We start from the raw sequence: 13,518 nt of genomic DNA on the forward strand, positions 1-13,518 counted from the left end.
GGTCTCATTATTCCTAATAGGAAGGGACCAGAATCATACTCTACTAGTTCCCAAAGACTAGAACTGGTGATGGTGAGCAAAGAATACTGATTATCAACAATGAAGACATTTCTTCTCTTTTTATCCCTCACTGGAAGGACCAGAGTGGGAGGTGACAAGAACCACTGGGAGATGCTAAAGTCTTCTCTACTGGTCCCTGAACCCTGTCCCCTCTGACCCAGAGACCCCTGGGACCTCAGTGGGAGGTATCCAAGGAGTCTATTTTGGTACCTTCTGTCTTGTGTCCATTGTTAGCAGTTGCCCAGAGTCCTGGCCTAGGTCCTCTTGGTTCAGCACGGAGGACAGAGACTTGGCCAGCTGGAGAAGTTGCTCAGGGCCATGCTCACCTTGTAGAGCAGCAGTGACCCTTTCCAACATGGCAACCTGGAATTCCCCCTCCTTAATACCTGTGTCCCCGAGTCCCACCTACAGAGAAACAGAAATGGGCTCAGTGGTCAGTGGGGAACAGAGCAGGCCTGGCATGGGCTCAGTGGTCTTTGTGGGAACAGGGCAGGCCTGGCATGGGGCTCTTCGGCACTTCCTGCAGCTGGAGGGCACCGGGGCCCATTTGTGCCAGGCAGTTGGCAGCCATCAAAACTAAGGGCAAGCCCTCACTTCACTTCTAGTTGCTAACTTCATGCTGTCCATCTCCTGATCTCAATTTGGCTCTTGACCCTTGAACTATGATTTATCAAGGCTTAACTTTGAGTCCTTATGGCTGATCTTGGTTCTTTTTCCTCAGAATTACTAACTTAATGCTTGCCCAGATCCTTCTGGTCTACTCCACCCGTTGCTCCCAAGACCTAACCTTCTGCTAATAATTTAGTCACATGATCTACAAAGGTAGGGGCCAAATTCATATGCAAGTTCAGGACTTGGAATCTAGTAGATACTTATAAATATTTGTTGAAGAAATGCGCGAGCTAGATACTGATGGTTCACACTTATAATCCGAGCTACGCAAGGGGCTGAGATCTGAGGATTGTGGTTCAAAGCTAGCTCAGGCAGGAAAGTCCATGTGACTTTTATCACCAATTAACTAGTAGAAAACCAGAAGTAGAGCTGTGGCTCAAAGTGGTAGATTGCTAGTCTTGAGCAAAAAAAGAACACAGGGACAGCAACCAGGCCCTGAGTTCAAGCCTTATAACCATCAAAAAATAATAATAATAAAATAAATGAGTGAGTCAGTGATTCACCAGCCAAGCCCATGGTTGTCTTCCACCCAGCCACCCTTGAAATAACATTTAAGAAAGAATGACTATCACGATCACCCACCTTCACCATTGCATGGGTCTGCTGTCTTTCCCCTGCCTGGTTGGTGACAGAAATGATCACTGTCAGCACAAAGTCTTTGTTGTCTTTTCCAAGTGGTAGGTACACAGATGGGAGGGCTGGTTCAGGGCCACAGTGTAGACAGGAACCTGGCAAAATGCCAATTGAGCAATTAGAGTGGCATGTCCAAGCCGAGGGAGACCAAGACCCACCAGGTCCCCAGGACACAAAAGTAATAGTTCTCTAAGGAGTAGTAAACACACTGGGATTCTACACTATTGGAGGGAAGACAGCCACACATACTGATTCATTGTCCTCAATAAGTGACGTCAGGTTGCTGTGAATTTGGATCATTTCTCTAAAATTCATGAAAAATAACAGGAAAAATATTTACAGTGATTTTGGGTTGTGTTTTGTGCCAGTATTAGGAAAGGAATTACTTAAGGGTGCTGACCCTTAATTTTTTTCACTCAAGCCTGTACTCCACCTCTTGAGCCATAGCTTCACCTCCAGCTTTTTGCTGGTTAATTGGAAACAAGAGCCTTGCAAACTTTCCTGTCTAGACTGGCTTCAAACCATGATCCTCAGATCTCAGCTACCTAAGTAGCTAAGATTTCAGTTGTGAACCACCAGCCCTTGGCTTATGTTTGTTTGTTTGTTTAAGTGATAAGTCAGATTACAAAATAAAGGGAAAAAAGGAAAGAGGATGAGGAGAACAACAACTTAGCTCAAAACATATCTGGGGATGGGGCATGGCTCAATTGTAGTACACTGCCTAGCATGCATGAGGACCTGAGTTCAGCCCCCAAGAGTACCTACATGTGCACACGTGCACATGTGTATGCAGGCGCACACATACATACAAAAAAAACCCAAAACTTCTTTAAGAGTCAACAATTTTTCTTGGTTTTGTGCTATACATTTTTTCCCTAGCACTAAGGATTGAACTCAGGATCTCACATAGGTTAGACAAGCACACTACCATGGATATCTACATCACCAGACCCCCAAACTCCTCGCTTTACAAAAACCCTCCCTTCCCTTGCTGTTCTATCTCAAAATGTACCCTCTATCATATCTGTCTTAGTTTACTAGTTGTCTCTGCCAATAGATGGTAAACATAATAAGGCCAAGGACTTCCTCTATTTTATTTGTTGCTACATATCTAGCACCTGCCAGAGCCTGACATTCAATACATGTTTGTTGTAAAAGTAAGTGAATGAATATTCCTTTTATCCTTCGATGGGACCTGTCAGTCATTGGAATCACCAATTATTGTATAGTGTGCTATACAATGATTTGCTATTGAATGTTCAGTTTGTTTGTCTGAATCAAGATCTAAGTAATGAACTGGCCTCGAACTCAATATGTCATCCGGATTGGCTTCAAACTCTTGACCCTCCTGCTTTAACCTCCCAAGGGCTGGGATTACCAGTGTGCACTGCCACACCTAGCTGAATGCTCATTTTCACACCATCATACCTCTTTGCCTTCTTATATCAGGCTAAAGTACTAAAGAGAACAACCAATCAGAAGTAGAACTGCTGTCCTGGCCCCTCCCTTTCTAGGAGGAAGCAGGTAATGCAGGTTGGAAATCTACTCAGTTTGCTTTGACTTTTTTTTTCCCCTTTAACAGGGCACCCATTAAACTGCACTCCTGGAGCCTCAGAAGAGCTCACACCCATTTTTCCATGATGGAGGTACGCAGTGTCTACTATTGTGCTGTCTGACGCTGGACAGTAGGAAGCATTGACATAATAAGCACAGTGCTGAGGTTCAGAGGAAAGTTCCAGATCAACTAGTACCCTTGCTTGGGACCTTCATACGAAGGTCACAAGATACCCACAAGGATAAAGAGGAGATAAGGAATCAGATGAGCTCTCCAAGAACCTACTACCACCAAATGTAAGGAAAAAACAATGGGACTGGGCCCTCCCACCGTCCTGCTAATGCCCGCTGTTGTCCTGGCTGTGGGGTCTGACAGTATTGAGTGACACCCAGGTAGGGTCTCATGCAAGCGAACAGGGTCCGTGAGAGTCCTCCCCTGGAAACTTAGCAACAATGTTCTTTCAGCTCAGCTTATCCTGTGACATGGCCATTCTCTGATTGCTGCTTTGTAAAGCAGGGTCCTGCTTCTTTCCAAGTAGTTCCAGAATCTCAGCATCATAGTTACTCCTGGCGCATGGGGGAGGGGGTGGAGGAGGAGGAGCAGTGTCCTGCTATGTCGTCACATGTCATACTTCTGGGTCTCTTCACCCTTCTCACCCTGACACTGCTTACACTGAAGCCATTTTGGCTTCTGAGGTTGTGCAGGAGCTGCTGTGGGGGCCTGCTTCTCCTGACCCTGTGGTGTGGTGGCTAGGCCAATGCCTTGAGAGCGGCCAGTTCAGAAGATCCTCATCCTGCCAACGTCTCACAGACGGAACACATTCTTTGTGTCACACAGTCCCTGCTCTGGAGGGTCTGAGCCCAGGGTGTGAGGGGAAAGCAGTTCCAAGACAGTACCTGAGTCTAGACAGAAGCAATACTCCAGGGGCTCTAGGACCATGGAGGCCGTACAGAGAATGGCAAAGCGGGTCAGTACAGTGCCCTCCTCTGGGGCAATCACACAGGTGGGTACCACAGGTGTAGGCAGAGCGCTGATCACATAGGTGTCCTCCCCATAGGCCTGCCTGGTCAGCGCTGGGGAGTAAAGACAGATGAGCATGCGTCAGGATGACCTGGTCAGCTGCTGAAGACACACAGATTTCTGCTCCTCCTGCTGCGACCCCCTTCCCCTCCCCCGAGCGGGCTGGAGATTCTGGGGGCGGCTTCCAGGTCCTCATGTCTAAAAATGTCCCTTAGATGTAGAGTCCCGGGGAGACTGGGCAGGCCCTTACGATGCTCAGGTAGTAGGATTATGAGTTCCAGGAAAAGGAGAGACAGACAGACAGACAGACACAGAGAGCCTTCTTATATATTGGGCAGAAATAATAGAAGAGAATCAGATAGACCTGAGCTGGAATTCCAGTTCTGGCACTTATTTTACCATCCAAATGACTTAGACTTGAGGTTTTTGAGGGTTAATCTGTTATCTGTAAAATGGGGCCACTAATAATAATACATTTCCTATACTGGGATTATTTTCTTACTTTTGAGACAGAGTCTGGCTATGTAGTCCAGCCTGGCTTTGAACTCTTTTGTGTGTGTGTGTGTGTGTGTGTGTGTTTATTTTGGAGCTTGAACTCAAGGCCTGAGCTTTTGTCCCTGAGCTTTTGTGCTCAAGCCTAGTGCCCTACCACTTGAGCCACAGTTCTACATCCAGCTTTTTGGGTGTTCAACCGGAGGTAAGAATCTCACAAACTTTCCTGCCTATCCTGGCTTTGAACCTTGATCCTCAGATCTCAGCTTCCTGAGGAGCTAGGATCACAGGTGTGAGCCACCAGCGCCCCACCTGGCTTTGAACTCCTGCCCCTCCTGCCTCATCCTCTATCCATCACCATGCCCAGCTCAGCTGGTTTGGAATGAGCAGCTCGGCCTTCCCTGGGCAGCACAGGCCTAGGTCACCAGTGTGTTCCACTGCCTTCTGTCATTCATCCTGCATGAGAGCCGCGCTGGGGCAGGCAGCTATCATCTCTGGATTACCTAGAAGTGAACTGAGACCTCTGGAGGCCAAATCCTTTACCCAGAGGCTCTCGGTGAAATTCCCTCCAGAGCCCCAGCCACGTTCCATGTTTTACCAAAGCCCCACAGTTAGTGTTTGTCTTGGCTGCCTGACAAGAGGAGGTGGGGTGGCTTCTCACCTGTGACCCTGATCCAGAGGACCTGTCCCCAGGTCTGCAGGGAGCTGCTGTTGAGCAGCAGCGTGGAGGTGTCCCCTTGAAGAAGGGTCAGAGAGCGTGTCTGGAACCCTGTGAGTCTGCAGACAGCAGGGAGGGGCTCAGCCTGCAAGACAGCAGTGCTCAGGGCCTCTGAGTCTGTAGCCAGGACCCCAGACCTTGTAGGACAGTGGCTTCTGTCCCCAGGAAATTTATCTCAAGTGGAGGTGGCAGTGGGGTCCTACCAGCATCCCCAAAAGTCAGCTGAATGCCAAGCCCCAGTGTTGGTAGGCTGTTTGTCTGAGGTAAGGTTTGGGGGAATAGGGGCCTGAGCAGGGGTTTGCGTGCAGGTCACTTGAGGAAAGAGAGGTTTCAGAGAAAGCAGAGGGAGGCAACAGGGAAGGGAAGCAAAGAAGCAGTTCTACGAGAGGCGAGCAGCCTCGGCCTGGCTTGTGGGTTGCTGTGGTATAGAAGGTGAGCTGCAGAAATTGCTTTCCTAGGAGTACGGGGACTGGACTGCTCAACCTCGCATCAGCCCCTGCACAGCAGCTGGGCGATGGGAGAAGGGTCAGGGAGATGTATCAGCCTGGACAGGGGCCATGGACCAATAGCTTTGGCCAAGCACCTCCCTATGGAGTTTTTCTTTTCTTTTTTTGCTGGCCTTGAGTTGTTGGGTAAGAACTACTTCCCCAGCCCCATCGACTTTGCTTCTATGTATCTACCCATGCTGCTGGGGATTCCCTCAGTTCTCTTTGCGTGGTTGTCACTATCCTCACCTTGTCTGGTGAGGAGCTGTCCAAGTACCAGCTGAATGTGGCTGCTGAGGTGTCCTCTCCCAAGGTGACTCTGAGCAGAACATCTTCATTGGCATCCGCCAGCTGGCAGTTCTGCTCACAGCTGGAAAGGAAACAGGGAAAGGGGCAAGGAAGCTCCCTCAGACACAGTGAGAAGCCAACTCTTCTGCCCAGTTCTTGTCAAGTCCTCTGAGAGGGTGCAGAATGACCTTTCTCCAAATGGTAAGTGGTGTCAAAACAGCCACCGCCCCAAGACACATCAGAGCCAAGACCTAGTCTCCAGATGGACAGATCCACAGCCTGACAACGCTCCCGTGTCACTCAGACCCTGGGTGCTAGCATGGAGCATTCAAAAGGCTGAGACAAGTCCTTGGGTTCAACCTTTGACCCTGCTACTTAGGAATAGTCATCCTGTATAAGTCACTTAGAGGCTGAACCTCAGTTTCTTCACTTGTAAACTGAGAGTAAACCCAAAAATCTTCTGCGAATCTTTTTAGCTCTAATCATAGTGAATGGTGCTGGTGTTTCATGAGGAGCATGCCAGGCATAAATGATGTCCATAGATAGCAACACATCCAGTGCTCACAGCAGCCTAGGTGACACAGCTCCTAAGTGGGTAGATGGAACATGGACTTGTGTGATGGTGCCTCATCCTGGGCCTTCTCTATAATAGCCTGCTCTCTCCTAGAACCTCAAGAGGCCACACTGGCATCTACCATGTCCAATCCATCCCTTGGGTCCTTTTGGTTTAACTGCATAAGTTTCCCATCTGCCTACTTCGCTCCTCACCATCTGCCCTGGTACAAGTATACGAAAGTGACTCCACTCGTCTTCCAGACCATTCTCCAGCTCTTTGTGGCTGTGTCCCCAGAGATTGGCCTCTGTAGACTGCGGTTCCACAGATCCACACCCTACCCAATTGGGAGCATTGGTGGAGGACCCGTGGGAGTAAGGAGAGGATGGAGATTTATCCCTATGTGGCCCTCCCCTTTTCCTGGAGGGCTGCAGCAACACGCCGCTCTATGTAGCCGAGGCCGCAGCTTAGATCTCAGGAACTTCCAGTCACATTTGTCCCCACCTCTGCAGTCCTAGGAGCAATGGCTTCCCCCATTACGGTCCTCTTGGTTTTTCCCTTAGCCCTGTCTACGCTTGTCAATGGAAACTTCATCCATCTGTGATGATTCCTCATTAGAGAGGGCCCTCTGTTTCCTGCAGGGACCCAGCCAACAGACCAGCTGTCTGGAGCTCTTACCTGTACTCTTGAAGTGCCCAGGTAAGCTTCCAAAGCCTCCCCTGCTCTCCCCCACTTATTCTTTCCCCTGCTAGCAAAATGTTTCTAAGCAAGATGTAACCATGTCCTGCTCAGAACTTCTAGGTGGCTTCTCTCGGCAACTTCTAGAGAAAGACCTCAGATTTGGGATGCCCTGGAGGTCCTGCCTGAGCCAGGCCTGTCTACTCCTTTGACTCCTTACACTGCTCTCCTGCTCTATACCTCTTTCTCTTCTGCTCTCTTCTTCCTGTGCCCTCTCCAGTCATAATTTTCCTGCTATGTTAGTTCCTCCCATTCCCCTCTTTATCTCTGCTCAGCCCCAGCTCCTATGGGATGCCCTCTATGACCCCTAATCAGGAAAATTGTCATACTTGTGCTGTCTCCCTTCACTCCCTTGTATAAATCGTTGCTGATCCCCAGATAGCAACTCCATGAGAACAGGGACTGGCTGGCTTGCCCAGCCCTTCAGGCCTTGCCCTAAGTCAGGACCGTCCTGGCCTGGCTCTTACTAAGTGTTGGCTGATGAATGGAGCACCATGCCTGTGTGCCTCACCTGACTCGGGGCTCGAGGTCCAGAGGAGCAGACACGTAGAGGCACTGCTCCGTCTCCTTCTCTAGCTCCTGGCCCCTTAGGATGGCCAGGCGCAAGGTGACAGCGGATCCGGGTGGTGGCAGGCAGGATGGCGGGATCACCAGTTCCCTCTGGGCTGTGTGGAGCTGCTGCCTTTCCACACAGTTGCTCCACTGATCCCAGCAGCGCCCTGGGAGGGGGTGGGAAGACACTGTTATCCACAGCACACATGGCTACCTTCTGGCGTGAGAATTTTTTTAGAAGAGGATCTACAGGTCCAGGGCACCTCCCCATCTTTGGTGCAGCTATCCCCCTACACAGAGGAGGCTGCCCTCAGCAATGAGTCCCTGTGGGGTGTGATGGCCCATGGAGACTGTGGTCTCCGATGTTTTTGATAACAGCTCCATAAATTCAGCTCCACTGATTGATGCCCATGCATCCCTCACTCTCCACCCCTCCCACATCAGTCACAAAATATCCCCAGGGTCAGGCTCTGTTCAGCTGTCTAAACTTCATACTCCATGAAGTATTGAAAGCCTTGAACTTCTGTATGATATTTGTTAGACCATTTTAAGAAATTTAGTTATGAAAGCAAGCACAGATATAAACAGATTGAACAAATGACAATACTGTACGTATAAGAGCAAACAATTGGTAATAACCTAAATGTCCAGAATAACAGTCCTAGTGAAAAATAAATAAGGAAACAAATAAAACCAATCCTGGTGAATAAATGACCATACATTAACTGATCACAGCCTAATTCGAATCTCTTTATTATGAAAATCAAGACAGAAGAGAAGGGGCTGGGAAGGTGGCTCAGTGGTAGAGTGCTTGCCTTGCATGCCTGAGGCCCTGGGTTCAATTCCTCAGCACCACATAAGCAAAAAGAAAAAAAGCTGGAATAGTGCTGTAGCTCAAGTGGTAGAGTGCTACCCTTGAACTGAAGAGCTGAGGGACAGCGCCCAGGCCCAGAGTTCAGGCCCCACAACTGGACCAAAAAAAAAAAAAAAAGACAGACGAGAAGACGTGCAATAGTTAGCTGCGCAGATTATGTTGTCCAGTGGAAAAAATGTTAACAGAGCAAAAAGTCCAGTGTGAATGGTATTCCTTTTATTTCTAAAACAATACATATGTTTCTAGACAATAACCCTATGAAAAGGAGATCACTCACTTCTAAAAGCTTGTGCTACCCTCTTGGTTTGTCAAAAGATACCTGACCTTTGCCCTTTTAGACTCTCCCCAGTACTGTGGGGGTGGGGAGAAGGGAAGGGTGTGCTGCAGAGAGGAAGAGTATTTCATCACTGACCTTGTTTGGGATTGTCAGTGCATGCTAAGGAAAAAGCACATCCCCATGCTTACTACCTTCAGGGCCATTCTCCCTTCCTATCTCCCATTTCCATGCAACTTACAATCAGGCCTAAGTGATGTGCTTGTGAAGACAAAGAAAAATGGTAACATAACCTGATGCCATCTGCCATTTCCTAGAAAGGACAGCCCAAGAACTCACACCACCTACCACAGGACCAGCGGAAGCGGAAGTCCTCGTCATCAGCTGGCCAGCCCAGAGTGACTGTTGTGAAAGGATCCACGTACAGACCAGGCTTGACATACACCTCCAAATCCCCTTTGTCTCTCTGTGGAAGAAGGGGACACTGGTGAGGCATATCTCCACAAATGACTTGGCCTCACTGTGCTGTGGCCAACCTGTCCTCTACCTTAGAGCAATGTGTACCAAGAGTAGCTACAGTGTGAGACATGGAGCAGAGAAAGACCCTGGCTGACACACCTGGCTGCCTTCATGGGACATGGAGTTCATTGTTCACAGTCACTGGGTAAGTAAATTTATTCTATGTGTGGGCTCAGGACCCATCATGCATTCAATACACAGACTTAGCATTAGGATGCCTAGAGATCTAGGAACAAGACAAGCCCTTGGCCTGAAGTTAGGAAAGCCGGGCACATACACTGACAATTAGAACTCAGAGCAATGACTATGAATCCCATGAAACTAGAAAACTGGAAAGAAAGAGGCAGAATTTAGGTCTTGGGCCATGCTTTGTGGTGTACATTTGTAAATCCAAGTATTTTGAAGGCAGAGGTCAGAAGACCGTGAGTTCATGACCAGTCAGGGCAAAGTTTTCGAGACTGTCTCAAAAACAAAGTGCAAGATAAGTTGTGATGGAGCATGTCTGTAATCCTAGCTACTTAGGAGTCAGACTTAGGAGTACCATGGTTTGAGGTCAGGTCAGACAGTTCACCAGACCCTTTCTCAGTTCATATCTGGATATAGTGGTATGTCTGTCATCCTAAACTACCTGGGAGGCTGAGATTGGGAAAGTTGTGCATCTAAGCCAGCCCAGGTAGAAAAACCTGTGGGAAGAATCTGGGACAGTCACACACACCTGTCATCTCAGCTAGGATTGGAAGACTGAAATAGGAGGATTACGGTCCAGGTATACACCGAGGCAGAAGGCAAAAGCCTATCTAAAAAATAACCAGAGTGGAAAAGACCTGGGAGTATGGTATGAGTGACAGGGTGCCTGCCCAGCAAGCACAGGCCTTGACTTCAAACCACCCCCCCAAAAAATGAAAAATGGATTCGAAATTTTTAAAAATTTAAAGGCTGGGAATGCAGCTTAAGTGGGATAATTCTGACTTAATATGCTAGAGGCCAGTACCATAAAAAAAAGAAAAAAATGCAGGCCTTTGAGGCCTGCCTCAGCCAGAGGCCTCTGCCAGTTTTGCTTCTGTTCTTCCAGGGACCTTGATCGCATCTGTTTCCAGGGGTTGCTGTGGATTTGGTGAAAAGGAGAACAAAGAGCTTTTACCTTTGTACGCAGGTCCAGGAGCCCGGGGAAGCTCCCACAGGGCAGAATCCCAGAACAATTGAAGGAGGCGGAAAGGGCATATGGGTTCTAGGGAGAGGCACACAGTGTGTTCTGGGAATCAATTCTGGTGGGACCTGTTAAACAACTCAGGCTTCAAGGCCTCTTGCTCAAACCTAGAAGGCTAAGCCTGTAGTTTCACTGTACAGCCTACAATGAAACCCAACCTCCAGTGGCCTCCCATGGCCCGAGAGTAAAATGCAAACTCCTTGCCTTGGCCTCCACCCATCCTGGTTATCTCTTAGCCTCCCTTCCACCTGGGCTCCAGCCACTCTGACCTCCAGGCCTTCTCAGCCTACCCATCCGGAAAGCTCAGACTCTGCAGACTGTCCGGTCTTCACATTCCCTCCTGGGAGGACTTGTCTAACTATATTCCTAGACACCTCCCCACCACCCCGACGGTTACTGCCGCAGCATCCTAGTGGTCCTTGAGGCATATCTACCACAATTTTAAGTTTCTGAATTCTTCTAATTCATTTAATCTCATTCAGTGAGCTTCATGAAGACAAGGATCACATCTACTTTTTTTTTTTTTAATCTGAGACTAAGACTTGAACTCAGCGGTTCATGCTTTCAATTGTTGGCTCTACCACCTGAGCCACACCTCTAACTCCAATCACATCTTTTTCTTGTGAAGTTATATGTCTGAAAAAGATACTAACCTTCTTTTCTCTAGGATTCATTACAGATGGTTCTTGCATACTGAAAGTGGCTGTGAACAAGGTAGAAGTAAATGGTCAGCTTAGTGGAAAGCCTTATTGTCAAAAGACAGAATCATCTGGATACAGTCCGAAGGCAAGAAGATCACTTGAGTCCACATGTCTGAGTTCAGCTTGCATACTATAGCAATACAGAGAGACTCATCTCAAACAAGAAAAGAAAAGTCAGAGTCAGAGAGTCATGCTGAACCTACCCTCAGGGTAGCAGCCTCTATTAGTAAATGGTTCAGGGGAGCTGAGTAAAAGGGCAAAAGCAAAAATACCATGTTTGCATGAAGACACCTCTTTGATAGTTAAGGAGGAAGTAGCTACCAACGCAAATTGTGTGTGTCAGACTTCGTATCACTATGACCAAATACCTGGGAGAAACAACTTAAAGGGAGGTAAGGTTTATTTAGGCTTATGTTGCAGTTCTTTCAGTCCATCAGAGCAGTGGGCCGGGTGGAACAGAGCAACTTACCTCATGGTGGCCAGGAAGCACAGAGATGAACTAGGATCTTGTTAGGCCCATCTGTGGGCCTCTGAGATTTGCTGCCAAGTGAGGGGCAGGAAGAGGAACCCTGACTTTGGCATATGTTAATTTCCATGGTGGAACTGACGTTGCTGCACGCTGAGTGAGAGGAGGTGGCTGAACCTGTGCAAGCAGCTATGGCCCACCATGGCACATTTCCACATCTGCCATGGGCTTCTTGTTGCTTCTGTGATACTGGTCAGCTTCTGTCTTAATTTCCTCATCTACAATGAAACTAAGGGTAATCTCTCTTTCCCCAGGGTCTGGGACACAAATGCCAGTTCTGTAGCGTGGTTCGTGAAGATGCAAAAGGTACCTTCCGTTAATATGCCCTGGAGACGCTGAATGTTAATGTGGTTGATGCTTCGCTAAAGTGTGATGATGAAGATAGAAACTCGAGCAACAGACTTCTGAGGATGTTTTCCCATCTGGCTTCCATGCCTTCTTCTTTAGTTAACAGCATGGATGTGCCATTCTTTCCCTGAGAAGCCATCTCTTTTGTCTTCTCTTCCCCTTCACGGCACTCCAGGGTGTGCCTGTGATCCTGTCTGGCTCAAACTGAGTACCAGCTCCCACAATCTCAGCAGCTGGTACAGGTGGGACCCTGTCCCACCAAGTGTGGACCAGCAAGAAGCAGCCTCCGTCTTCTGCCATAAGTACCCAGCAGGGCTGTGTTTAAGGATCCCAGTCTAGGCCCACCTTGCTACTACTTTGCTACTGCTAGAGAAGGGAGAATTTGAATGATGCCAACTCAGGACTGAGAGATAGAGAGGCACAGATTTCTGAAGATGCAGCCTAAGGGATGGATCCAGGTGTACTCACGGTGCTGGGAAAACCCTGGGCTTCTCATTTGTTAGCCTGATAATATTTCCTTTTGACTTGGAATAAGCTGAACTGCTTTCCTATTCCTTGTTGTTCAGAAAGTCCTGACAACAAACTCTCAGGGTAAACTTTAAGCTCTGTGATGGTCCATTACTCCACACTTTCTCTTAGCAGTCAGAACCTACTTTCTCCCACAGAACCTGAAAATTCTGCGTATCTGTCTGCCTGGCATCCCTTATATGCATGTCCTTAAGTTTGTTAAAGATTGCTGGGTGCGGGGGCTGGGAAGGTGGCTCAGTGGTAGAGCGCTTGCCTTGCATGCCTGAGGCCCTGGGTTCGATTCCTCAGCACCACATAAGCAAAAAGAAAAAAGCCGGAAGTGGCGCTGTGGCTCAAGTGGTAGAGCACTAGCCTTGAGCTGAAGAGCTGAGGGACAGTGCCCAGGCCCAGAGTTCAAGCCCCACGACCGGGCCAAAACAAAAAACAACAACAACAAAAAACAAAACAAAACAAAACAGATTGCTGGGTGCTTTAGTAAGAAAGACTTTACTCCTAATATAAAACATGCCTGTGAAGAAATGTCCTGTTTCTGCTGAAAAATGCAGGTTGATACACACCATCTGGAGCTGCAGCAGCCATCCTGACTCCCTGAGAAACAGAACCGAAGCCAATGCTCTGAGGATGGCAGAGCAGAAAGGTAGACTGAGCCTGGGTCCCTGCTCATGTCACAGAGTCCTGGAACCACTTGCCTCCTCACTTCTTCTTATACAAGACAAGAATTTTCTGAATTTACAGCCATTAGATTTACTTTCTGTTCTTTTTTTTTTTTTTTTTT

General features: G+C 48.2%; 1 protein-coding gene across 1 annotated transcript in view; it reads right to left on the minus strand.

Annotated features, from left to right (window-relative positions):
* The window catches only part of Pkd1l2 (polycystic kidney disease 1-like 2), a 69,748-nt gene that overhangs the window by 39,160 nt on the left and 17,070 nt on the right, over positions 1–13,518 (minus strand). The window contains exons 9-16 of the mRNA XM_013012700.1: positions 10,575–10,661; positions 9,263–9,380; positions 7,726–7,933; positions 5,885–6,005; positions 5,094–5,235; positions 3,817–3,993; positions 1,315–1,460; positions 271–465 (exon numbers count right to left, since the gene is read on the minus strand). Of these exons, the coding sequence (XP_012868154.1) occupies positions 271–465; positions 1,315–1,460; positions 3,817–3,993; positions 5,094–5,235; positions 5,885–6,005; positions 7,726–7,933; positions 9,263–9,380; positions 10,575–10,661 (1,194 nt within the window). The remainder of the gene's footprint in view (positions 1–270; positions 466–1,314; positions 1,461–3,816; positions 3,994–5,093; positions 5,236–5,884; positions 6,006–7,725; positions 7,934–9,262; positions 9,381–10,574; positions 10,662–13,518) is intronic.

The sequence above is a fragment of the Dipodomys ordii genome, unplaced genomic scaffold (assembly GCF_000151885.1).
Source record: "Dipodomys ordii isolate 6190 unplaced genomic scaffold, Dord_2.0 Scaffold18, whole genome shotgun sequence".
Taxonomy (NCBI): Eukaryota; Metazoa; Chordata; class Mammalia; order Rodentia; family Heteromyidae; genus Dipodomys; species Dipodomys ordii.